Source organism: Oncorhynchus mykiss, chromosome 3 (genome assembly GCF_057628025.1).
Source record: "Oncorhynchus mykiss isolate SJ-2025 chromosome 3, ASM5762802v1, whole genome shotgun sequence".
Classification (NCBI taxonomy): domain Eukaryota; kingdom Metazoa; phylum Chordata; class Actinopteri; order Salmoniformes; family Salmonidae; genus Oncorhynchus; species Oncorhynchus mykiss.
In genome coordinates, this window is record NC_143024.1 from 37,445,754 (window position 1) to 37,472,642 (window position 26,889).

Here is a 26,889-nt window from a genome sequence, read left to right on the forward strand (position 1 = left end):
ATAGTCTTACCTATGAAGTGTACACCCATGAAATGAGGAGGGGATTTGCCACCATTGGACTCTGGAGCAGTGGAAATGCGTTCTCTGGAGTGATGAATCATGCTTCACTATCTGGCAGTCTGAGGACGAATCTGTTTCGTCCGTTGGAATCGTCCGTCTATAGCAGCAAAAGGGGGACCAACTCCATATTAATGGCCATGATTGTGGAATGAGATGTTCGGATAGGTGTCCACATACTTTTGGCCATGTAGTGTACGTAATGCAATCATGCTGCCTAATACATCCACAGTCAGATTTCAACAGTTTTTTTTACTGCATATTGTCAAATAAATAAATACATTTTATAATCAACCTTTTTATTTTTAGCATTTCCTAGTCCAATATGTCCTGAAAACCACTATTTTTATCCATTTGCGTTACTTTCAAATAGGGACTTTTATTTGAAAGCCGAACAGCAATATCTACTACTGTTGTTAATCGATATTGTGGCTAGCTTCACACAGGTCCCGTCCTCTCCATACCCTTTCTCTCGACTGACTAACATCTGCTGTAGTTTCTCTGTTCATCAGTGGGGGCGACGTGGAGAGAAGCCTTGTGGTGTCATTGCTCGAAGGACTTGGTTTCAACCCCAGTTCCCGTTGTCCACCAAGTGAAGAGGATGGTGCTCGCTCGCTGCTGCTTTACCGCTTCGATAAAGGTAAACCTCGCGCTGCTGGCCTGCTCGGTTGCGCTTGTGGGCATCTGCTTAGCGCGCTCGGACGCTCCGCGAGGGGTGGCGGTGCCCTTTGTTTTTGACCTCAAAGCGACGTGCCACCCTCCGTGCCAACATGCTGGCATCTGCATCCGAAACAACACCTGCTTCTGTTCTCGCGGCTATGAGGGAGAGACCTGCCAGTATGGTGATGTTACTTTATATTTGCCTAGAAAGGAAACAGTAAACAAAATAGCCAAACTACAAAAGACAAGTGATGCATTGAAGAATGTATGAAATATGTATATCATATATTTTTTAATCACAACATGTATGGAAAATATGCATGATTTTACTGAATGAGTGCTGATGCCTCTTGTTTTGAACAGCTAACTGCTATCCCAAATGTAAGAATGGAGGAGAGTGTCTTCGCCCTGGAAAATGCAGATGTCCTTCTGGATTTGGAGGAAAATATTGTCATAAAGGTACTTAACTAATTCTGTTAACCTTCTAGATATACAATATACAAATATTGTAATAATATATATTTATTGGTAACTACTGTAGGCTAGTACAAGTAACCTAATGTTTTATTTGGAGAGAGTGTGGTTTGAAAAGGGTAGGGAGTTAAGTCTTAGTCCTATACTACAGGTTAGGAACATGGGAGAGGTCAGCTGGATGATTTGATTGTATGGCTGTCTTTTCCAGTGAAATGTGATAGTGGATGCTGGAACGGTGGCGACTGCATCGCTGTGAACGGAGTGGCCAAGTGCATCTGTCCCTCCAGCTGGACTGGCTCCAAATGCCAAGAGGGTTTGTTTACCTCCTAATTAGCCTAATTCATACAGAGGTGAAACCAGCAGTGAGACTGGTTGCTCAGCTGGCCTATTAATCAACAGTAGCTTATTAATCCTCTCTGGAACCCTCTGACAACTTCATTGAAATGCCAAGATACCTTCACACGTACTAAAACAATAAAAAAACAGTTGATTTAATTACTATCGAATGGGACAAAGAAAACGCTTCACATGGCCAAAGGTATAATGGTGATTTATTGGTTCCCGGAGTGTTGAGAATGCGTTGTTGCGATGTTTCCCCAGCGATCTGTCCCCAGGGGTGCAGGAATGGGGGCAGCTGTGTGGCCCCAGGAATCTGCAGCTGTCCAGAGGGCTGGCTGGGTGGAGCCTGCCATACTGGTGAGTGAGATCTTAAGATGAATGCACTAACTAATAACTAAAATGTCATGTAAAATCTCACAGATTTGGCACACACACAACCAACATAAACTACACGCATTTTCAGACAAGCACTCTTTTTACTCTCACCGCAACAGCCTCACAAACACGGTAAACTATGCACACACTTGCAGACACACTTACACAGATACAGGCAACAGGCCAAATAAATGTATAACCCATAACTGGAGCCTAATCACTGATCTGTTCTGGATGTGTGTCAAGTGTGTTAATTTGTAACACACTGACACACTTGGGTCAAACGATAGATAGCAGAGAAGTTAATCAGGCATGCTAAAGAATAACAAATATAAATCAGACTGTCAGAAAATTTAGGAATTGTTAACAGAAGTGTTTTTTTTTTATCCTGAAAGAATCTACTGAGTGAGAAACCTGTCAATGTGAGATATCTGTTGAAAATGACTGTTTTGAGATTTTGTTCTGTTGAGCCGTTTCCCCAGATGTGAAGAGGCCACCAGACTACATAATGAGCCCTCCTTCCTCTCTTTCTTAATGTAACATCTCTTTTTCTCATTTCCCCCTCCCTCTGTCTCTTTCCCCTCTCTCTATCTTGCAGCTGTGTGTCACCGGCCCTGTCTGAATGGAGGCAAATGTTTGTCTCCCGATTCGTGCCGCTGTCGCCCTCCTTACTCTGGACCACGCTGTGAGGAGAGGAAAAAGGTGTTTTAACCCTTTAGGGGTCAGAGGTCAAAGAGGGCCAGTCAGAGGCCATGCAGAACTGTATTCATTCCAAATCTGGTGCTTTAGATATCGTCTCTGCCTTTTGTAAAAATGTTTTTGTAATGAACCACAGATTTCTGTGTTAACAATAACATTTGGCTGTTAACTTAATATCTACTATACAATTTTGGGTTTGTGCTATATAATGAATAAAATGTGGATAAAAGGTTTATTGTTATTTTCTTATCATGCAGTCAGATGATTTACAGTAAAACAACACTTAGCAAACTGCTTTTACTAACAATATACTGTAGCCAATTAATAGTATAACTAAACTGTTACAAAAGTGTTCGTCCATCTCTTACCGTATTGTATTTCAACCATTCAACGTGTTACTTCAAGCAAGTTACACAATAACTTTTTATTTTGTTTCCATATGCGTGATTTACAACAGCGCGGTGTAAATGTTAAAATAACACATGTTTTGACCTATGTACAGTATAATGTACAAAAGTGATCAAGTATATCTGAATTGATACTTACATCAGATCTCGTCAACAGTCACAAAACAATTGCAGGCAAGTGGCCCTAAAAATCAAACAAGCTAATAACATTTCCAAGGCAGGTGTGACGTAAAAAGAAGAATATTATTATTTCTCCATACATATTAAGTATGAAACAACAGTGCACAATAGTTTAGGCAAAAAAAAAAACTTTCAGTACCACAATAAACCAGAGTGGAAAAAAACTTAGGTCAAATCAATAACAAGGAACAAAACAAATAGAAAAGTGGGTATTAATATCATATAAAGCCAGATTGTTCTTCAATAAACCATCAACTAGTTTTTCATCTGATTCTCTTCTCTTACTCCAACATAATACTATGTGCAGTAACGCTTTTGTATAAAAGCCTTGGATACGGATTATAAAACACATTTTTATGCATTAAAATACATGAATTAATGTCTATGTTAGATTACATAGTTAGGCTTCGTTTTACAGGAAGAACATTTCTGATCTTTTGCCCAATTACTGTCAAAAGAGCAGATCTGATTGGTCAAAAGATCAATTAGTGGAAAAAGATCAGACTTGGGCTGCCTGTGTAAACGTAGCTTTTGAGACATCAACACGATTGGCATAAACATTTCTGAATGAATATGCAGTGTTTAAGACAGTATTATGCATTGTTTATGAATATGTTATGCATTTCTTATGCAAGGGCATTACATCAATGTGCTACCTTGAGCATTGAGGTAGTAACAAAACAGGGACAATTAGATACGTGCAATATATCCAGTCCCCCTGTTCATGTACAAAGACACACACACACACACACACACACACACACACACACACACACACACACACACACACACACACACACACACACACACACACACACAGCCTAATAGACTCCATTTGCGCTGTGTATTTTGTAAAACTTCTGCATCTTCAGTAATTTCCCTTATGCAAGCGGGGCCTACAAAAGAACAAAGAGATTTTACAGTATATAATCTCCCAACAATAATTTTAAAAAACTGTTAATGAACATCCAAACTGTGACCCAATGCTCACCTTTAACCCACAGGTGACGCCAGTGTACCCGTTGCGGCAGTGGCAGAAGTTGGGCAGGACACACCTTCCCCCGTTGAGGCATCTCTGCTTACAGATGGCTGTCCGTCAGGCAGAAGGAGGAAATAGTGTAGAACGCAATATAAGTACAGGATAAAAGTATATACTGTAGCTATGTATTGAAACTTGGCAATATATAATATTGAATGTGAGAAGGACTCACCGGACTGACACTGTAGGCCTTCCCATCCTGTGGGACAGTGGCAGGTGTTGGGTCCCACACACTCACCACCGTTCTTACACTTCTGCAGGCACACGGCTAAATACACACACACACACAGAGTTGCTTAGCATTGTAAAGGCATCTTTACATGGTGACAGGTTCAGGTTAACAGTGCTGGTACATTATGTTGACACTCACGAATGTTACACCTATTCCCCCTCCACCCAGAGGCACAGGAGCAGGAGTTGGGCCCCACACACTTCCCCTTGTTCATGCACATTGGGTCGCACACACCTGAAAGACACAATGCAACATGCATTTTTGGCTCAATTAACATAACTGCATGTACATACTAGCTTGCTGCAGGGTTATTACAATTAGGTCCTTTCACGTGCATTTATGTTGGTATAGGGCCTATAACTATTTAATATTGCATGCATAGACAGTGATGTGGGGTGTTTGGTTGTGTTGGGTGGCAGTGACTCTTACTCTTCTGACACCGCTTCCCTGTGTAACCCCCGGGGCAGGAGCAGACGTTGTTCCTCATACACTGACCTCCGTTCTTACAGGGAGGGCTGCACACAGCTGGAGGGCACGACGCACAGTGACACAGCTACAGTTATACCTCACTAAACCACATTACCACCATGCAATAGACTTCTGTGCAAATTGCCGGATCACTCACTAATAGGGGACCAGTAGAATGTGTCATAATCAATTGAGGTTATTGATTGTCAGTGTGATGCCTATTCTTACCAATCTGACATCGGGAGCCATAGAAGCCACCGGGACAGGCACAGATGTTGGGTTTGATACAAGTCCCACCGTTCAAACACACTGGATTGCAGACAGCTGGAGGTGAAGACAATGGAATATTGAGCCCATAGCTAAACATACTGTTGTCGAAAAGAGATACGTTCGTCATGGGCTTCTAAGTAGGAACATGTGGAGTTGATTGGCGTTACCTGAGTTACATGTTGGTCCGTACCAGCCAGACTTGCACTTACACACATCGGGAGAAATACACTCCCCTCCGTTTTCACAGTGCCTGTTGCACACCACTGAACAGAGACACACACAGACACAGTTACACACGACTACTCCTAACCCCTATACACACATTCCATTTTTTTTAGGCAAGCAGACACTGGTTTAGATAATTGTAGGGAAACATGATATACGCAAGAAAGGATCAAATGGATTATCTCTCACTGATTTCACATCTTGGCCCCACGTAACCGTAGGGACAGGTGCAGAGATTCCTGACCAGACAGGTTCCTCCATGCTGGCAAGATGGCTCACAGTTAGCTACGAACACAGCAACCAAGGGGTGTACAGAGCATCCAGTAAGACAAGGAGAATATATACAATATGTACAATGGAGAACATATAGCCTGTACCCAGATCTGTTTGTGCCATCTCGCCAACTCGTATTACATCATTGTCAAGCCACACAATGAGTGACAATGAGTTGGCAAGTTAGCACAAACAGATTTGGGGCCAGGATATAGAGTACATAGTTAAGAGTTCAAATATGTGTGGGATGATATGTTTACCTTCCTCACATGTTGGTCCGCTGTAGCCCACGGGACAGACACACACATCTGGCCTGCCACACTTCCCTTGGTTCTTGCAGTCCGGTCGGCAGACAGCTGAGAAGGTAGAAGGTTAATAGAATCTACAACTTCTATGTGTAACTGAAAACAACTTATTCTGATTTACAGACATTTTTGCAGAAGTTATTTTGTAACTCTCATAAAGAGCCATAAGAATATAAACTCATCTGTCTCGTCCAACCCTGACTGTTGTTCCCACCTATGTGGCAGTTATATCCGGTATAACCTTCTTTACAAGTGCAGGTGTTGGGTAGAGAGCACTCCATATTCCTTCCACAGGGATACCGGCACACAGCTGGAAAACACCACAAACCGTTTCATAGGAACCTACAGTATACGTCCATGTAAGGATTTGAATGTTAAAAACGAATGAAAAAAGAACAAAGACCATATGAATGAAAAACAGACAACAAGAGTGCTAACCGCTAACCTTTGCAGGTGAACCCATCTCCAGTGTAACCATATGGGCAGCGGCCACACTTGAAGGAGCCTGAGACTGTGGGCTCACAGGGCACACCGGAGAAGCAGGGCGAGTCCGCACAGGTCACTATGGGAGACAATGACCCCCACCTAAGGTCAGGGGTCAGGTCCACCTTGCTGCTCTGACCTCGGTTGTGATTGGTGGGGGTGGAGACTCTGGTGATAGTTTGGTCCTGGGGGCTAATAGGTGTCTTTCTCTCCACGTAGGGGACTCTCTTGCTACCCGATGAGGGCCCCTCAGTTATCCTCCTGTACTGGGAGGAGGTGGTGGAGGAAGAAGAGGAGGTGGTGCCAGTAATTTCCCTACTGGAGTCTTCTGTCACTTGGGGACGTCCATCTTCTCTGTTGGTGGTAACTGGCCTCTGTCCTGTAAAACACTGGAAGTTAGAGGATAGAGCTTGAAAAGGAACTGAAATGGGATTTGTATAGAGCTAGTATAACTCAAATCACCTCTATCAACTAACCCTGAAGACCTAGCTAAATAATACTGGCATAACAGTTAGCTTTACTAGAAGCCAGCTATGAGCCAGCAATAATCCCATATAAGCCCAGATATTTAATAACACTATAATAAACACCTAATCACATGAACCCTGTCAATCATCAGCTAAGTGATCAGGTGACCCTTCTCACCTGTTGTGGTGCTTCTACTACAGGTGTGTCCGTTTCCATGGAGCCCAGGTGGACAGGGTCCACAGATGTAGCCTACGGCCACGTGTGTGCTCTCGAAGCACTGCACCCCTGGGTAGCATGGTTGTCTGGAGCAGGGGGCCTGGTTTGATGGTTTAACCGTGCCAGAACCCTGGTGACCTCCTGTGGGTACAGCGGGTACAGGCACGGTCACTCTATGAATAGGCTTATAGTCATCACCCTTACCACTGGACGGCTCCAATTTAACTACAGGAAAGGAGGAGGCAGAATATAATTATTCACAGTCAATAGAAATATATTGATAAAAGAATGAGGGGTGGGGGTGAGAGGATAGGGGTAGAGAAAGACAGATACAGAAGGAGGGAGAGAAACAGACAGGGAGAGAGGGACCCACTGCAACTCTTCCCGTCCCCAGTGTAACCCTCTGGACAGGAGCCACAGGTGAATGAGCCCAGTGTGTTGTTGCAGCCCACCCCAGGGAAGCACGGCTCTGCGGCACATTCATCCACATCCTCTCTACAGGTATGACCTGGAACACAAAAACAACATCAATGAAATCTCAGCCTTCCACACACACACATGATGTAATCCACTAACAAAACATCAACATCTAAATTCACTGAACCAGAAAAGGAAATCTGGCACTGCTTGTATCCAAACACTGAAAGAGTGGCCATAAGGATTACGGTTCCTATAATGGAGTGTCAATGCACAGCTTCCTAATTGAATGATTAAAAGTAAGCTCTCAAGAGTCATAAAAGCATCCGAGACCCACAAATGAGCTGCAGTATTAGCATGGACAGCATGTACAACGTACAGTGTGTGCTGTAATTCTACTTCTGTCATGTACAGTACCGGCCATTCCGGGGGGACAGAGGCAGGAGAAAGAGTTGGGTCCGTCTATACACTTGACCAGACGACAGGGGTTGGGTTTACAGTCGTCTATGTCCTCCTCACACCTGTCCCCTGTGAAGCCAGCGGGACAGACACACAGGTACTCCCCGCTGCCAGGGGGGAGGTTAATGTTTGTAACACAGGAAGCTCCGTTCAGACAGTCACAGGGCCGCAGAGAGACCTGGACACACACACACACACAAGTGGGAAGTGTTAGTAGAGCTTAAGCTTAATTCACAAACAGTTTGAAATGAACATATAAGTATGAGGAACAATGATTGACAATTCGTGAGTAATTACTGCATTTTAGTTTTGAATGTCTTGCTAACAGACATACGAAAGCAACAGACGCAGAAAGACTCGTGCAGCGGCAGGCTGGACAATAAGGATTGTACATCTAGAGCTCCCTCTCGCGGTAGACAGAAAAGCTGACAATCAAGAGAAATCTCTAAGAATCCCCATTCACAAAGAGTCAACAGAATCAGTCAAAGAACTTGCATCCAAAGTTTCTTATTTTTGGGAATATGCTTATTGAACAGTGTTCTCCTCTTTTTAAACCTACCTGTACAGAGGCAAGCGTCTCAGCACTACAATCGTCTGTGATAGTGAACTGAAAGGTCTGTGTGGAGGAGGAGGCAGTAGTGTCAGTAGCCTTCCAGATGAGCAGGCCAGCGGGGGAGAGGGAGGAGTCACTGGGGCCTGACTCCAGAGTGAACAGCACCACGGAGCCTTCTGGATCCTGAGCCTGCAGCTGGTACACAAAGTTTTCCCCCTGGAACGTCTGCAGACGCCCCTGGGCTGACTGAAACACTGGTGGCTCATTCTCTTCCAGGAGCAGAATAGTCATATTTAGTAATAACGTTAATCATTTCATCATTAATGTCCATATCATTATCTGAGGTACATAATATACAATTATTTTTCCTTTATGTCAACTTGTTTTATTTATATGTTTATCTATCTTTGTAAAAATGTCCTGTTCCTAGTTTGAACCAGTTGTGTTCATTTCTATTATCTACTCTGATTGATCTGGAGTGATTTGACCTCATTTTGTATGAACACTCAAAACACAGCACAAAGAACACATTGAGCCAACCACAATTACAATACCCAGAGGCCTGAAGGTACTATAATGTCTCTGACCCCAATAACACCTTGTTCCCTATAGCACGACCAACCGTGAACTATAGACATACTGTAGACATATTGCAGAGACCATGCAGCCATGTGTGTTCTCTGTGACTGTGTGCTGTCGTCAGTAGTGGGTGGCAGCAAATACCTTTCAGTTCGCGTGGCATGGATATGTTTCGAGATGCTGTTGTATAATGTAAACAGCAGTTGTAGAGTAAAAGTACGTTATAGGTAAGAGGACATTGTACTTACTCTCAGCGATGGACCATGTGTATTTGGAGGAGTCTGGTCGGCATATCAGGCAAGGGCTGCTGGGATTGAGGTCTCCCTCTCCATAACACACACTGTCAATGTTGCATGTTTTCTCCTGGGGATTGATACACAGTAACAAAATGTACATGTACACTATCGTTCAAAAGTTTGGGATCACTTAGAAATGTCCTTGTTTTTGAAAGAAAAAAACGTTTTTCTGTCCATTAAAATAACATCAAATTGATCAGAAACAGTGTAGACATTGTTAATGTTGTAAATGACTGTTGTAGCTGGAAATGGCAGATTTTTAATGGAATATCTACATAGGCGTAGAGATGCTCATTATCAGCAACCATCACTCCTGTGTTCCAATGGCACGTTGTGTTAGCTAATCCAAGTTTATCATTTTAAAAGGCTAATTGATCATTAGAAAACCCTTTTGCGATTATGTTAGCACAGCTGAAAACTGTTCTGATTTAAATAAGCAACACAACTGGCTTTCTTTAGACTAGTTGAGGATCTGGAGCATCAGCATTTGTGGGTTCAATTACAGGCTCAAAAATGGCCAGAAACAAAGAACTCCGGGATGCTGGCGTTCTAGGCAGAGTTGCAAAAGAAAAAGCCATATCTCAGACTGGCCAATAAATAGAAAAGATTAAGAAAAGAGCAAAGACACTGGACAGAGGAACTCTGCCTAGAAGGCCATCATCCCGGAGTTGCTTCTTCACTGCTGTCATGTCCTGACCTTAGTTATCTTTGTTTTCTTTAGTATTTTGATTAGGTCAGGGTGTGACGAGGGAGGTTTGTTAGTTTTTGTACTGTCTAGGGTTTTTTGTATGTCTAGCTTTTTTTTGTAAGTCTAGGTGTTTATATGTCTATGGTTGCCTGAATTAGTTCTCAATCAGTGGCAGCTGTTAATCGTTGTCTCTGATTGGGGACCATATTTAGGTAGCCATATTCCTTGGGTATTTTGTGGGTTCTTATTCTATGTTTAGTTGCCTGTCTGCACAACTCATATTTGCATCACGGTTCGTTTTGTTAGTTTTGTTCAGTGTTCTTTCTTTCAATAAAGAAGTATGTACGCTTACCACGCTGTGCCTTGGTCTCCTCCATATGACGACCGTGACAACTGTTGAGACTGGTGTTTTGCGGTTACTATTTAATGAAGCTGCCAGTTGAGGACTTGTGAGGCATCTGTTTCTCAAACTAGACACGCTAATGTACTTGTCCTCTTGCTCAGTGGTGCACTGGAGCCTCCCACTCCTCTTTCTATTCTGGTTAGAGACAGTTTGCGCTGTTCTGTGAAGGGAGTAGTACACAGCGTTGTACGAGATCTTCCGTTTCTTGGCAGAGAATGCCAAGAGTGTGCAAAGCTGTCATCAAGGCAAAGGGTAGCTATTTGAAGAATCTCAAATGTAAAATATATTTTGATTTGTTTAACAATTCTTAGGTTACTACATGATTCCATGTGTTATTTCATAGTTTCTACAATGTAGAAAATAGTAAATATAAAGAAAAACCCTTGAATGAGTAGGTGTTCTAAAACTTTTGACCGGTAGTGTACATTAAATTACAAACAGAGCATTGGTCACTTTTTGTTTGGGTGAAAAATGTTCTGAGTTCTTCAGAATAAACTGGTTGGCATGCATAACTAGTAGGAGTGGTGCTCATATAGCACATGGGGATGTGTGAAAGTACTCCGCAGCCTGAAGTGTCTACTTGCGCCACGTAGCTAGCTTTTTGTGTGGCGCCGATTGGTAAGACACTTCAGGCTGAGGAGTACGTTACACAGATCCCCATGTGCTACACTCACAGTTTTAAGAGGGTCCGGGCCCATGTGCTGTTTTTTCCTGGTGGGAAAGGGGCCTGAAATTTGAGATAGCCTGAACATCTGTTGAATGTTCCACAACATAATGTACAGTATCTGTTGAATGTTAGTGGCTGAAAAAGAACCCAAACTACGAAAATCTGATTCATGCATCCTCGTGCTGAGAACAAGTTCTCAATCAACTTGGAAAACACAAGGAACAAGGACATGAAAAAAAGGGGGAAAGTTACCTTGTTACAAGTATTGAATCATTTAAAGTCAGATTCTAATCACTAAACAACACATTCTGATCATGCTATCAGAAACATTGTGATTCCATTGAAACCCAGAGAAAAAAACCACAAGAGAAACCCACCCTGGATGTACAGAGAACGTCAGCATTGAGCGTGCAGATCTGACAGGCTCCATCGAACAGGGTCAGGATCTTGGCGTTGCTGTAGCCGTAGCCGTCGTTGGACACCTGCCAAGACAACGTTAATGACTTACCTATCAGTGACTACTGGTAATACATATTTACAGAAGCTCCTACTATAAGTAAGGGTCTCTTGTCCAAGTTGCACCATCTTGAAAACATCTGGTAGGTGTGCAAACAAACCATATTACAACACTAGGCCAGAACCCTGCCCTGCTGCAAACAGTACTCTTGTTTAGATCTCTGTTATCCAGCTGTATTTTATGGGTGATTTGCCCATTCCCAAATGAGTCTGGACCCAAAACATTACTGAGATGTGCTGCATAGCGTTGTTCCACTGACTTTGATCTGCCAGCGTGCCAGGGGTCTGTCGGTGGGCGTATCCAGGTCCAGGCCTGCACTGGGTTGTCTGTACTCCAGGGGGAGCTGACACTCCAAACCTGACACATGCAGGAAGGTAGCCAGGGAAAACTGAGGTTCGTCCAGGGTCCACTCACCATCCACAAACTGGACACACGCAGACAGAGACAGGCGGGGACACTTGGGTCAGAAGTACTGTGCTACAGAAAATAATATCACAGGTATGGAGGTGTGTGTGTGTGTGTGTGTGTGGTTGTGTATGTGTGTGTTTTTGTGTGTGGTGTAATATGGTACCTTTTCCTTCAAAAATTCACACTTGAGTTCATAGGAGTCTTTGAAGCCTTGTCCAAAGACCTGTACAGTGGAGCAGTCACTCTGTCTGACATCACACAGTCCCTCATTCTCCAGCTCTGTGATCTCTGGAGTCTGGTCTTCACCATCCCAAACGACACCAGAAACAGACACAAATGAGAAGCAAAATAAATGTCAGCAGGTTTTTAACAAATCGCTTCACTAGGATTAGTAAATTACTGTGATATGTCTTTCATTTTGATGAACTATGAGCCAAACTCTGGCCTAGTGTTGACTTACAATATGTATGATTGACTTAGAATATAGATGTGTGTTACAGATCCAACCCTCCACTCTTCTCACCAGAGATAACGCTGCAGTCGTAGGAGCCGAACCCGAGGAAGCACACACACCCCCACTCGGAGCACTGGCCATTCCCATTACATAGATTAGGACACTTGAGGAAGGACAACATCTCCTGGTGCTCTCCCTCTTTCCCCCTCTCCTCCACTAGCCTCCTCTCACACTCGTTCTCAAGCAGAGGCAGAGTAGCACCCACCCAGGCCTGGTCATCCTTTAGCTGGAGGTCGCTGACGCACATAGCCACCGCCTGGCTCACTATGGCCGGGCCTAACAGCCGGCCGCAGCCCAGGGCCATGCTGGAATTAGCCACCGCCCGCTGGCACTGCACCCTGGCCTGGTACTGTGTTAGCCCAGACGGGGTGGGCCAGGTGCGGGCAGGGGAGGACTCGGGCCGGGCAGTCAGCTCGTGGTCCTCAGGGAAGAAGTAGGTGAAGTCCTCCAGGTCGGACTGGCTCAGGCCCTGGTACGGCGTGTTGGGGAGGAAATGGTAGGACTGGCGCCTTCCACGGCTCCTCTGGTTGTTGGCTCCATGACTGGAGCCTGTTAGGGTAGAGCCTCTCTCTACAGGCTGGGGGCCGGTGTCCTCGGCCCGGCCGTGCTGGTTGGAGTTCCATGAGGGATGGTCGTGGTGGCCTTTGAACAGCTCTACTGAGTTGTATTCGGCGGTGACATCCAGAGTGGGGATGATACTGTGGAGTCTCACGTTGCCGTGGTGAGAACAGGAGTCGTCGAAGCCAGGGATTGCCTGAGACCTGGTTCGCGGGGACGTGGGGCGGGACTCTTCTTCACAGTTACAGTACCTGTGAGGGTTTGGAGCGCTCTGATAGGACGTCACGGTGTCAAACAAGCTGCTACCAGGAGGGAGTCTGCCAGAAGAGAAATAAATACTTAAATAAATAAATACTATCAAATAGGATCTCTATGGAAATACATTCAACAAGTAATAATGTAACATAACCACAGCTGAAAGAGCTCGTGTAAAATGTTCAAAATGATTCATATCCATCGTTTGAAAGAACAGTCTCAGGTCCGGACTTTGTCATTGCACTTGGGACAATGGGACAAAGCTCCCGCTTTGCAGATCTAAAGAAACTGTACAGAAATAGGAATTACAATGAAAGCTGCAGTGCAATCATTGATAGGCTGGTTAGAACCATCACCACATATCTTCTTCAGATCTGCAAACTCCATAGCGTTAGGGGCTAGAGGTTGATTTGAGACTTGGCATCAGACTAACTTCCATTCAGAGATGAAGGCTGCTACGTCTTCGTTGTCCAGCGCTGCGCCCCCTGCTGTGTGGAGGTCATTGTGGGTCTGTCCGTCATATGTCCCACACAGGCCCTGGGTTTGGCTCCAGTCTGAGCTGGGGGCCCTCAGGGTCAGACTCATGCCCCAGTCAGACACATCGGCACGCACAAATGCCCCAGACGAGAAGGTCATCTACAGCACAGACAGAAATGGGATTAAATCCTATTCTATTCTGTTGTATTTAATTTGATTTTGCTCTATTCTATTACAACTAAATTATTTTCTGCTTTCCAGTGCGTCGCCATATCATCACAGTCTGTATCATATCATAATTAGCATAAACAACTGAGTACCGACTTTGCACTGTAAGTTTACACTGCCTTTCTCAACACCCTATTGGCTAATGACTACTTCCTGTGGGCGTGGGCTTCAACTCAGTGACCTTTTATTTTTCCTGCCACCACCAACTCATCGGAGGACAACTTTAAAAGTAAAAATGTAATGTTACACTTTATTTATTTATTCACTCACTGTGACTTTGCGTCCTTGGTAAGACTCAGTGATGCGGATGCCGCTCTTGCCCACGTCCCTGTTCTTCACCGACAGGTGCGGCCTGGTGTTCCCCAGCTCTCCATTGCACATGTCGAAGGCTATGACGTCACCGCCGTCTCTTGCCACGAAACCGCACGTGCACGAGGCGTGGTGGACAACGCTCCCACACTCCCATTGGCGCACATGGACCTCGAACAGCTGCCTCGTGCTCTTGTACAACACAAACGTCCCGATCTGGTAGTTGTCATACTGCCTGGAAGGAAATGCATGAAATACATAACAGTATCAGCTACTTTAATGGGTATTCATGTGATTGTTATCATATTTGCAGGCTAACATTGCCTTGACTGCATCGATCATTATGGCTGACTATAAAGGAGTGACTGAAGTACCTGCCATCAAACGTGATGATGTGAGGATCAGTGAAAGAGTAGCAGTATGCAGAGGGAACATCAGTCACTGTGATCTGAAAACACAGAGCAGATGTCACATATCAAATATCATTTATTTCATTTTCACATTCAGCTATCTAGATGAGAAAATAAAGTGCAAACAGTACATGCTTATATGAGTAGGTTGGCAACTTACAGTTTGTGTATGGGCACTGTGGCAGTGAGAAAATGTACATTATACAGTATATACAGCATCATAGCATATTCTGCATTGAGTGAGATAAGTGTAACAACCTAGACTGGTCCCAGATCTGTTAACAACCTAGACTGGTCCCAGATCTGTTAACAACCTAGGCTGGTCCCAGTGTCACACCTACTCCTGCTCACCTCCCTCCCTTCCTCCCTCTGGCGCTCGACTTCGTCGGTCTACTAATCACCGGTCCTGACTTCATTATTACGCACACCTGTTCCCCATCATTATGCACACCTGGTCGTCATTCCCTCCCTGATTACCTCCCCTTTATTTAGCCCTCAGTTGTCTTCAGTCACTAGGTGTTATTGTTTTCTCTCAAGTTCAGTACGCTCCTCATGTTTGTTCACCTGTATTATTAAACTCACATTCTGCACTGGTTTCCTGACTCCCGGCCTATACATTACACCCAGATTGGTTAACAACCTAGACCGGTCCCAGATCTGTTAACAACCTAGACCGGTCCCAGATCTGTTAACAACCTAGACTGGTCCCAGATATGTTAACAACCTAGACTGGTCCCAGATCTGTTAACAACCTAGACCGGTCCCAGATCTGTTAACAACCTAGACCGGTCCCAGATCTGTTAACAACCTAGACCGGTCCCAGATCTGTTAACAACCTAGACTGGTCCCAGATCTGTTAACAACCTAGACCGGTCCCAGATCTGTTAACAACCTAGACCGGTCCCAGATCTGTTAACAACCTAGACCGGTCCCAGATCTGTTAACAACCTAGACCGGTCCCAGATCTGTTAACAACCTAGACTGGTCCCAGATCTGTTAACAACCTAGACCGGTCCCAGATCTGTTAACAACCTAGACTGGTCCCAGATCTGTTAACAACCTAGACCGGTCCCAGAAGTTTTATGCCAAACAGTGTGACAATGACCATAGGAGTTGGCAAGACAGCACAAACAGATCTGGGACCAGGCTAATAACAACCGCCACTCTCCTCCCAACCCATCACAAGGGTGTTTTTTTCCAGTTCCAGTACCTGGACACTCTGTGGTGTGTAGCCGCTCCAGAGGAAGTTGGATGTGACGATGGGGTTGACAGAGATCTGTGTCGTCCTGTCCCCGTCCCTGAGGAAGTCTGTGACCGCGCTGAGGTGAACCAGGGCCTGGCTACACACCCCGTTACGACACCCCAGGCTCTGGGAGAGATCCACCCGGCATGAAGACAACACCACGTCTGGACCCAGCAGATCGTCTCCTACAGAGGAACAAATAGATCATTCAATGGTTGTTGTCATTGGCTTTGTTTTTGTCTATTGTCACTGGAGAATCAAGACACTATGTAAATAAAACGTATTGCCGAAATCAGTAATAAAAAGTACAACGTTTTGAACAATCTAACTTTACTGTGGTGATACTGTGAGTATGCAGGATTACTTACGAAGCATTTACCTTGATTGTTTGTACTCAGGTGTAAGGAGAGAGTACACTCCTCTGGGGTGGAGGAGGAGGCATCGCCAGGACAGGGGACAGGGATGGTACTCTCCACAGTCAACTCATAGTCCTTCCCATCCTCAGACACAGTAGTCACCTCGGGTCTCAACTGCAGAGACAAGTCACAAGAGAAATTCTGACTAACCAGTGACTATTTAAAACAAAGAGGAGACACACAAACCCAGACCCAGAGAGAGAGACAGACAGGCATGCACGCACACACCACTTACACACTTCACACACACTCAAACACCAAATCCTTGAAATAGTGTTCTCTATCTCTTTGACTTACCCTGATCCCGGCGAAGAACTCTTCGCTCTCCGCTGGGGCTCCCTGGATGTCCGGCGAGTCCAGGAAAAAACTGGAGCAACTGCAGTAAATCTGACAGAGAGGGAAGGACAGCCACAGCCGTTCAGGAGGAAGAGAGAGGCTACAGTTCAGGATGTAGAAAAGCCTTTATAGTTGAAGCCAGGTGATAGACATGATACCACAGTAAAAAAAAAAGAAGCAACATGTATGACAAGAGATAAAAGGATGACCTGACAATATACTGCAAAACTTTGATGACCGGTGGCAGTCTAGGTTTTCAACACGGCCAGCTCTATTGCTCCATAACCTCACTTGTAAAACATATTCACTTCAGTTTCGATAGAGAGCTCGGAAGCGAGCATCATTTTTTGCGTTTGACTGTTTTACAAGCGAGGTAGAAGCTACCCGTAACCACAAATTACACTACCCTCGATCTTAACTTTAACCATTAGAGAGAGAAAAAATATCTGACCCTGCGTCAGTGGTTAGGGGTAACTTCTACCCACCTTGTCCCCCAGTCGGAGGTTGATCCCATCCAGCTCGATGAAGGCAACGGTTTGGACAGTAGTCTCCTGTTTCAGTTCCTCTTTGATGCCTTGGGGGGAGAGGCGAGACCAGGCAACCACATAGCCTAGGGAGCTGTTCAGGCTATGGCCCTCGAAGCTGCACTTCAGGTAGACGATGCTCCCAGAGAGCTCTGCTACTATCACAGGTACCGCTGGGGAAGGAGGATGTTTGGCTGGAAGGGATAACGGAGTCGTGTTCAGTAGGGTACCCCGAAGCAAAATGTTTAGCAACATATTTTATTGGACAAAATTAGACAAAATGGGTAGTTTCACTCAGTTTTCTTCCTACTGAGCATGTAACTGGTATTTACATGGATATAGCAGGTAACAATGTATACAGTATTTGGGTGACATGAGATGGTTGTTTATAATAGAAGCTTGGCTGAATGTTTTTGTCCGTGACCCACCAAGTAATCAAAATCTATATTTCAGGCAAAGATCCAGTGATCAGCCACTGCCTTCCAGTGAGTCCCAACATGTTGGTCTATTTCTGTTACTCTAATCAGGGAAAGGGGCCAAACATAACAAACCAAAACAGTAGGTACCTAAATGGTAGGTACCTTCTCCTATTCATAGTATCGCTTCCAACTTGATAACTAGTTAGTTCATTGAACTAATAGTTCATTAAACCATCCACCTATGTCCCCAGCCCCCCTCCTCCTTCGCCCTAAAACCGGCAGAGGGATAATTCACGACCTCGCCGAGAGATGTCGTCATGGAGACAGGGCGAGGGAGGCAGGACACACATGCTTAGCTCATTAAGAGGACCTGTGAAGGGCCTGTTGCTGCATTCCACACCGCATGGCAATTCTGACGTGGATTGTTGTGGTGCCTGACTTTAACAAGGGCCTCCTATAGAGCCAGACAGCACACAGTCAGGAGGCAGAGAGCTCACTCACCTTTACACACTCCATCAACCTCCACCTCGTCAGGACCACACCCCCCCGCCGCAGAGTCTGACACCTCTACATGGTGAAAGACAGCAGGACAATTAACAACGGTGGTCTTAACAGTTAAGTCACAAGCACATAAATAACAGTTTAATGAGTTACATGCAGTTAGTGATAATTCTTAAAAGGTTTTACAGGTGTATCATGTCACCTTTATATACGCTATTACCACAATAATAATAATAACATTTGTTATATTCTATTTTAGGAGCATGTACAGCATTTAGCAAACACTTGTAAAAGAAACCTAAAGTAATGTCATGTTTACATTGACACATACAGTAAGAGATCAAAGCATAGAGCATTGGCAATACGCTATGAAAGTGATGCACCACTACATCGGACTGCACTTCTGGGGTCAGCCCTAATCTTTTGAACGGGTTTGACGATTATATCACCAAATTCATGAAAACACGGTTGTTTATACAATTATATTTGTGTTTGTGGATGAATGAACTTTAATGACATTTTGGCGCTGAAGACCATAGCGCTCTGTTTTTGCCCATTGAAGAAAGAAAAAACTACAAGGCTACTTCCTGGGAAATGCAGTCTCACTTTCATAGCGTACGGAGCTCCTCATTGCCTCCACCTAAACAGACTATCGTAAACAGCTGCTGTACCCTGTGCGCAGTAGCCCATGCAACCCTGGGTGGGCTGGAGCAGGTAGACGTAGAAGTCTCCACAGTTGCGCACGGTGACAGGGATGCGGAACAGGCAGCAGTCCTTACTGCTGCTGAGGAAGAACTGCCAGGTGGCACAGGCTGTCAGCTGTGTCACCTCCAGGGGCCGCGGAAGACTCTCGCCCTCCCCCAGAGACAGCCAGACTGGGGCCTGGGTCCCACAGTGGTTCACCTGGTGGACACAGATGAAGACAATAGAGAACAGAATAAGACTATTTTAGCCTGGTTCTAGATCTGTTTGCACTGTCTTGCAAACTTCTAGCCACTCATTGTGATAATAAGTAAAACAGCACAAATATGTCTGGGACCAGGCTAGTTTATACTGGGTGGTAATAAAACAAGCACATTGGTTATGATTTGTAGGGCGAAACTTTGCAGGTAACAATGGCAATATGACACATGATAATGCCCTGGGAAGAAGAGGAAGCTGACACCTCTGATGGATCCTTCAGTCTGCAGCACAGCAGGCAGCCCAGAGAAAATCTTTCTCTTGCTCTCTGTCTAACCATGTCTCTCTCTAACCCTGTCTCTCTCTCTCTAACCCTGTCTCCCAGTCTCTCTCGTTTCTCTCCTGTCACTCCTGTGTCTCTAATATCTCTCTCCTGTCTCTCGCTCTCTTTGGTCCTGTGCTTAATGCTGATACCATCCCAGTCTCCTTGGAACAAAGAGCCTATGTTCACTTCAAAGGGCAAGACTAGCACTCATGTTACCACTGCTATGACTTGGCTACTCACTGAAAAGTACTCAAGTGCAAGAAGAGCTTAAGAAAAGAAAGAAAATATTTACTAAATAAACTAAAGTAAAAAATGTAAATAAATTGACACAATAAAATAACAATAACGAGGCAATATACATGGGGTACCGGTACCGAGTCAATGTGCGGGGATACAGGTTAGTCAAGGTAATTTGTACATAGGGGTAGGTAGGGGTTAAGTGACTACGCATGACCAGAGCCAGTGTAGTAGGATTCAATCTTAGTCCTGTATTGACACGTTGCCTGTTTGATGGTTCGTCTGAGGGCATCGCGGGATTAGTGCCCCGCTCCTTGAAAGCGGCAGCTCTAGCCTTTAGCTTGGTGTGGATGTTGCCTGTAATCCATGGTTTCTGGTTGGGATATGTACGTACGTTCAGCGGGGATGACGTCTTCGATGCACTTATTGATGAAGCCGGTGATTGAGGTGGTATACTCCTCAATGCCATTGGATGAATCCCGTAACATATTCCAGTCTGTGCTAGCAAAACAGTCCTGTAGCGTAGCATCCGGATCATCTGACCACTTCCGTATTGAGCGAGTCACTGGTACTTCTTGCTTAAGTTTTTATTTGTAAGCAGGAATCAGGAGGATAGAATTATGGTCAGATTTGCCAAATGGAGGGCGAGGGAGAGCTTTGTATACATCTCTGTGTGTGGAGTAAAGGTGGTCTAGAGTTTTTTCCCCTCTGGTTGCACATGCTGGTAGAAATTAGGTAAAACAAGGCACCCCGATCTCCGCCCCATGTATTTCCATCTTTTCTTCACGCGAACGACGGCATTTGGTCCTGGTCTCGGAGAAGCAATATATCCTTCACGTCGGTCTCATTAAATAAAAAGTCTTCGTTAAGTTTGAGGTGAGTTATCGCTGTTCTGATATCCAGCAGCAATATGATGTACAAAATAAGTTACAAACAATGCAAAAAAAAATACAATTGGTTAGGAGCCCGTAAAACGGCAGCCCCTCCGGCGCCATTGTAAGATCTTATATTATGGGGACAATATTTTTTTGTACTGTTCTGACTGAGGCATGGCATTTGCTATGAAAGACCACCTAAACCAGGGGTGTCAAACTAATTTTTCTCTGGGGGCCACATTTCGGTGATTATTAGTGAGCTGGACACAGTCAAGAAATGGGTGTTAGTCGACACGGAGGGGGATGGGTTGACCTCCATACATTGTAACATGGTTTGAGACCTAGAGAGAAAAAGTACTATGAAATAAAATGTATCCTCTGTATTTACCTCCACACATTGTGTGGGCATGCTGGCGGGCTTGTCAAAGATCTGGAACTGGTACCAGCCTGGTATGAGGGAATGGTCACAGATGAAGTCTTGCAGGGCTGACTGCTGCAGGCTGCGGGAGCTGAAACTGGTGCTGCGGTATGGGTTCTGGAGCAGAGAGTGACCCCCCGGAGCACATTCTGGGGGCAGCACTGAGGATAGAGCCAAACATGTAGCACAAACATGAGTCAATAAGGTGCTGCTGTGTTTTCCACTCAAAGCATGCACATAATTTGATTTGAAGTTACCGATCCCAAGTTACCCCCCCCCAACACACACAATCAACTGAGTTAGCATTGAAACACTGTCAATACTAAGTTGCAACCACGTAATAACTAGGCCTAACCTAATCATTATGGGAGTTATGGGATTATGAGACAAATTAATGTTGAAAATATGCTGATCTTGGTGATCTTGTTTGTACTTTTGTGCAAAAAAAACAACATTTATTTGGAGAAATTAAACTCTTAACAAAACAACAATTTTCTGGAGTTGGAACGTCGAGGAGTTGTGACTAGAGGGAGAACAACTACGACCGGAAGTTACTTTTCACAGCAGGTTAGGAGAGCATTTTAGCTAAACCGAACCTTTTTCTAACCTTAACATAAGTTTCCTAACCGGCCACATTAATTATCCTAACCTGCTACGAAAAAGTCACTTCCGGTCATAGCTGTACTCCCACTAGTTAGAACCAAAAATGGTGACATCATAGAGCGACACCGACATTCTAGGTGCATCAATCAAACAATTACTTAACTAAACAACAAAGTACTGTACTTTCAAAAAATAGTGTTAAAATAGTTAAAATAACTGTTTATAACTATGGAGGATCATAACCCTTTCCAGAGTAACGCCTTCACACCTGACTCAACACAAGGTAAGCATTTTATGTTCAATTACTATTCCAACCTCTCAAAACGGTCTGTTAGCTTTTCAGCTCTCTAACTATCTATGGTTTATGCTTTATTCTAAAGTTAACATGAAATTATCATTTTGGATGACAGAAACTGACAAGGCAAAGGCATAATGACTTTACAAATGCATTTATTCATAATATACTGTACAAAATATTTTGTGAATCAAAAAATTATCATCGGGTTTCCTTTCAGGAAACAGCTTGCTGGCAGGACAGGTAACTCTGGTCATAGATCACAGCACAAACCCTACGGTTGTAACAGCCCATTTCCAGCAGCCGCCTAATCATCCCAATCTCCTTCATTACCATCTTTATCATCACCATCAACCACTTCTTTCTCCTCCTCAAACCCATCAACATGTTATCTATGGCACATTGTTGCCAAAGATCAGCCCCCTCAGCCACCACCAGTGCCACAAACCTGGGCAGTATGCCCCCGCACCAGGGTACATCTGGTGTTGCTGCACCAGCACCTGCAACCAACATTACCATGGCACCTATTGGCACAACACTGAACACTGGCAATCCAGCTGTCCCATTGGAGGAGGCTACAGGAAGCCCTGTGATGGATGCTAATGAAAAGAAAGCGGAGGAAGCAGAGCAGGGAAGAGGGGGTGAGACAACAAAGAAGACAGCCATCATTGGAGAGGTTGGTGACTGGTGATGGCGTGAACAGTGCAAAGAGGGAGGTGAAAAGAGGGATGGTGAAAGGAGTGTAGGTGAGAGTAACAATAGTCCTGTGACGTGTGCTGTAGGAGCTGGTCCGATGTGCAAGGAGTGGCGCTGCAGATGGAGGTAGACTTTGAGACGATTCATGTTACCGTAGCAAACAGTAACTCCTCAGTGGTGTAAGTAAGAATACAAGATGATGTAAATACTATTGGAGCATCCCAAGCTGAACATCCTTCGTCTGCAAAACCAACTGTCTTTGACAACCCAATAACACTACACAACCTATCACAGACGTCTGCTAACTTCACCACGGGGAACAATATACTCCCAACCCTTCGCGCCACCCACTACCCAAAACTACACCCCTCACCCAAGGAGAAGGTACCGTGGTTCTCGCCATCAGTTTCCCTCGTTACCCAACATGTGCCATCACCCAACCCCTCCTGGGTAGTACGGGAGGTTACCCCCGCCTGATTCCCTCTACTTCCCCAGCCCGTGGCAGGCCTCGGTGTCCATCTCTCTGTGGCAGAGGGAGGAGAGGGATACTTCCCCAGCCCGTGGCAGGCCTCGTGTCCATCTCTCTGTGGCAGAGGGATGAGAGGGAGGACAGAAGACCCAGCAGCAGAGAGAAAGGGTGCCCCGGTACACCAAACAGGGCTGGGACCACAATGTGTTCATCAACAGGGACCAGTACACTCTGGAGAAATAACTGAGTAGTCCCACAGTACCCCTGCTGAAGGGCACCATGAGCGCCTGGTAAAAAAAAAACGAATGGATCTGGAATAACTGAATGGCATTTTTGGTTTGGTTTGAACATGTACTTTGTGTATCTTTTCGTAAACTATAGTGGTGCACGGTGTATACTACAAAAGATGGTAAAGATGGTTCACGTCTGTTTTCTACACTGTACAGCATGCAAGTCACGGGCAGTCATGTTCCACTAATTCATTGATTTACAGGGAAGTGTTATTGTCAAATCCACTATGCAGAGTGAGGAGAACCACTTTAAACGTGATTGTCTTCTACTTCCCCTACATCTATGTTGTAATTTAATGTATCCAATGACAGTCCCAGCTGGGAGCAGTCAGAGTGGAAGTGTCTAGTATGAAAGGATCCGTTACCAAACATGGCGTCTCCAATATTGATCAGGAACTAAGTCGTAGCCAAAGCTAACAGCCTTACTATTTATAGGCTTCCAAGTCAAGTAGAGACACTTCAGCTCTGGCAGGATGTGACTGCTAATGTCCATATGCTCCACTTTAATATATGCCTTCACATGAGAGGTATCATAAAAGGGGGAAGGAATATGAGGTACTTGCTATTCAATGGCATGTGGTAAAAAACTGCTGTGGTGATCAGAATTTTGCTTACGATAAGCATGTTTAAAGCAGCATCAAAGACAGTCTGACTTCTCGGTTTAGGGTGAAATGTGAAATTGAAACAGGAGGGAAATAATTTATTTGGAGCATACCGAAGCAAGACCCTTGGGTGTTGGACAGAATCTAAATGAAAGACATTCTCTTGAAACTTTGCTGAGAGGGAAAGTAGGGCCTACTGCAAATACAGCTGTTCTGAAGCAGGAATGTTTGGTAGTTGCCACAGTAACACCAGCTGTGTTCACCTGAGTAACAATTCTGACACCACAGTCAGGTAATGGTGGAGCAACATCGTAAAAAAATTCAAAAATGTGTTACTGATGCTCTTGATTTTATGTAGGTGTGCCCTTTACAATGTATCTGGCATAAGAGCAGAGGATAAAAAATAACATTCAGTACAACACTTATTACAACAAGATCATGGTAAGTGTGTTGTTTGAACGTCTTTTAGAAGCATAAACACAAAACAAAAAATGATGAAACAATCAGAAATTGCTTAACAAGGAAAAGGTGTATTTAGGTCATACTACCATCAAATATGATTACTATTAATTGCAAGCCTAACAAAAATATAATGTCATGATTTCTCAAATATTTAAAATCAAACTATTTCGATTGTCTTCGATATACAGCACAGAATATGGGCCTAGATTCTGCTGCTCTTCCAAACATTTCCACAGAGGCCTACACCTCTGGAGGTTCTATCCAGCCATCTACTCCGTTGATTGATTATGTCTCCACCCCACACCCTCAGCCCTTTCCGATATTGCCTATTGGACCGGCCTGGCCCTCACAGCCATACTGTGTTCCAACCATGGTGGGTGCTGCTACACCTCCCGTGTCAGTGGGAGGGAGAGAAGGAGAGAAGGATAAAAGGCAACCAGCTGTTAGGTCGAGGGCAAAAAGAGACCCTAACAGTTTCCCTCAGAAATATAGGAGACTGATGACGGTGATGGGCAAGACTGGAACCAAAATTGACGACACCTCTTGTACAAACTATCAGAGATGGGACGGTTATGTGGTGAATCTTCCAAGTCAGGCAACAGAGACGTATATATGCTAGTGGTTAATGAAGAGCAGAACAGCATGAGGGAAAATAAAGACGAAGACAAAATGAATAGAGAGAAAAGGAGAAAACTCTAAAAGTGAGAGCTGTGGGACTTAAAGGCCAAAATGAGATGTGTGAGAGTATTCACAGCCAAGTGAAAAGTCATAGCCCAACTAACAATGACATAGTGACGACAGTCGGACAAGCCATTGCAGGTGACGACAGGAGCTTTCAGAGCTACCCTATTATCATTCACTGTCAGCAGCGCCTGGTCAGTCCGTCTCTCTTCGGCCAAGACGGGAACTCTCATAGTCAATGTCCTGGGATACCCTTCAGCACCATATCCCTGTCAGAGTAGGCGGCCCTCATGGACATGTGTCTCTTCCCACCTTGGCCACAGGGTTCAAAGGCTTGTGTGGTTGGAGAAGGAACAGGCAGGCTTGGCCCCTGCTGCCTCCAATGACAGGTCAATAGATTGCCATAGCAATGAGAGTCGTAGGTATGTGCCCTTAGATAACAGCACCTCGATTGAGGTATGCATGCCACAGATTTACACCATTCTTACCAGATGGACAGGACTAAGGAATTGAGAGAGCAGGTACAAAAAAATCACCGGAGACTTTATCTGGCTGAAATAAATTATATATTTTCAGCATTAAAAACGGTATTGTCACATTTTCTTCCATAGCTATGCTACATTTATCCCCCAGTTCATAAAGTAGGCCTACTGTTTTCATAATAGTCATCGTAAACCATGTCCGTTGAAAAAATAAGTTTGAAACCCATTGGTAGGCTACAGGTCATTTTAGCAAATCATTTTACGGTCTACATACATTTAGTCCCAATTTGGCATGATCAATTAATTACATTGGCATATCACTTACCTGTTTGACAAAACGTTGTATTGGGGAGTAAAATTATGAGGAAATACAGAAGATGCAAAACTAATTTAAGTTTCATCGCTCACGACCCAATGTGAAGCCTTCCAAAATGACCACTGACAGACCACGGTTTTACAAAGGTCCTTGGCTCCTCAACGGGTATGCTCAGTTCAGCTGACTTCGGTTTTCCAATAGCCTACAGAAATAAACGACAATCAAAGACACAACCGAGAGTCAAAGAAAGTCGGTTTCTAAGAGGTTCACAAGAGCTCATAAAATCACTTTCTCCGGCACACCGGACTGCGGCGCGTGACCACAAACTCCAAGAGGGATAGCAGCATCATATTAGGAGGAGCGTCCACGAACCTTATCTCCACCGAATCTACAGCGGCGACTGTTTGGACAAGGACAAGCGATGACAGGATTAAAGTCGGGGACTATTCAACTGCATCAGCAGGAAAGTGGTCGAGTCGTCATCATGATTGTGGTCATTCATTCACTGAGAACGGATGCAGCTTTCCATTTTGAGCAAATGTAAAAATGGTAGGCTTAAATTAATGAAATAAAAGTAGAATGTATGCTTTTTGTTGTTGTTGAAAATAATGGACTGTTATTACAATGTTTGTTCTTGGTAGTGTTATTAGTCATTATTAATTTTTCCTCTGGACTGTAATTACCACTCAACAAACTGAACTCTACCCAAAACACATACTTTTGTCACGGCTGTTGCTGCTGAGTGGATGACATTGTTGTACACTATCACATTTACAAATGCATAATAAACAAAAACAACTATGGAAATGAATATTAGCACTAAAATGTATGACAATACCATTAGTTGATTGAACCTGACCGAGCTCATTATTCTGCAGTATACAATAATCC

The 26,889-nt window shown here is 44.4% G+C and overlaps 2 protein-coding genes across 5 annotated transcripts; one reads left to right on the plus strand and one right to left on the minus strand.

Annotated features, from left to right (window-relative positions):
* The first annotated feature begins 227 nt into the window (after window positions 1–227).
* Window positions 228–2,833, plus strand: LOC110515914 (uncharacterized). Its single transcript, XM_021594629.3, has 5 exons — window positions 228–899; window positions 1,081–1,176; window positions 1,400–1,504; window positions 1,792–1,887; window positions 2,504–2,833. The coding sequence occupies exons 1-5, from the start codon at window positions 659–661 to the stop codon at window positions 2,614–2,616; spliced, it is 651 nt and encodes a 216-aa protein (XP_021450304.3). The 5' UTR covers window positions 228–658; the 3' UTR covers window positions 2,617–2,833.
* A 180-nt stretch (window positions 2,834–3,013) lies between these two features.
* On the minus strand, window positions 3,014–26,453 carry LOC110515898 (von Willebrand factor D and EGF domain-containing protein). Of its 4 annotated transcripts, none has more exons than XR_016494958.1 (31): window positions 26,008–26,453; window positions 21,073–21,263; window positions 19,019–19,250; window positions 18,348–18,413; window positions 17,389–17,621; window positions 16,865–16,954; window positions 16,531–16,681; window positions 16,119–16,336; window positions 14,873–14,946; window positions 14,460–14,733; window positions 13,918–14,120; window positions 12,681–13,546; window positions 12,321–12,457; window positions 12,009–12,173; window positions 11,610–11,714; window positions 9,427–9,541; window positions 8,606–8,868; window positions 8,005–8,224; window positions 7,544–7,678; window positions 7,132–7,311; window positions 6,449–6,875; window positions 6,218–6,313; window positions 5,959–6,054; window positions 5,615–5,710; window positions 5,368–5,463; window positions 5,159–5,254; window positions 4,892–4,987; window positions 4,601–4,696; window positions 4,403–4,498; window positions 4,183–4,280; window positions 3,014–4,087 (listed from the first exon to the last, which is right to left on the minus strand). XR_016494958.1 is itself a non-coding variant. In XM_021594623.3 (31 exons), exons 1-31 carry the CDS (start codon window positions 26,081–26,083, stop codon window positions 4,073–4,075), a joined length of 5,292 nt encoding a protein of 1,763 aa, XP_021450298.3. In that variant the 5' UTR covers window positions 26,084–26,453; the 3' UTR covers window positions 3,014–4,072. The 4 variants fall into 4 exon arrangements, 2 of the variants coding, with proteins under 2 accessions (XP_021450298.3, XP_021450292.3); XR_016494957.1 differs by having other exon boundaries at window positions 7,132–7,395; XM_021594623.3 differs by having other exon boundaries at window positions 6,449–6,865.
* Between the last annotated feature and the right edge of the window lie 436 nt (window positions 26,454–26,889).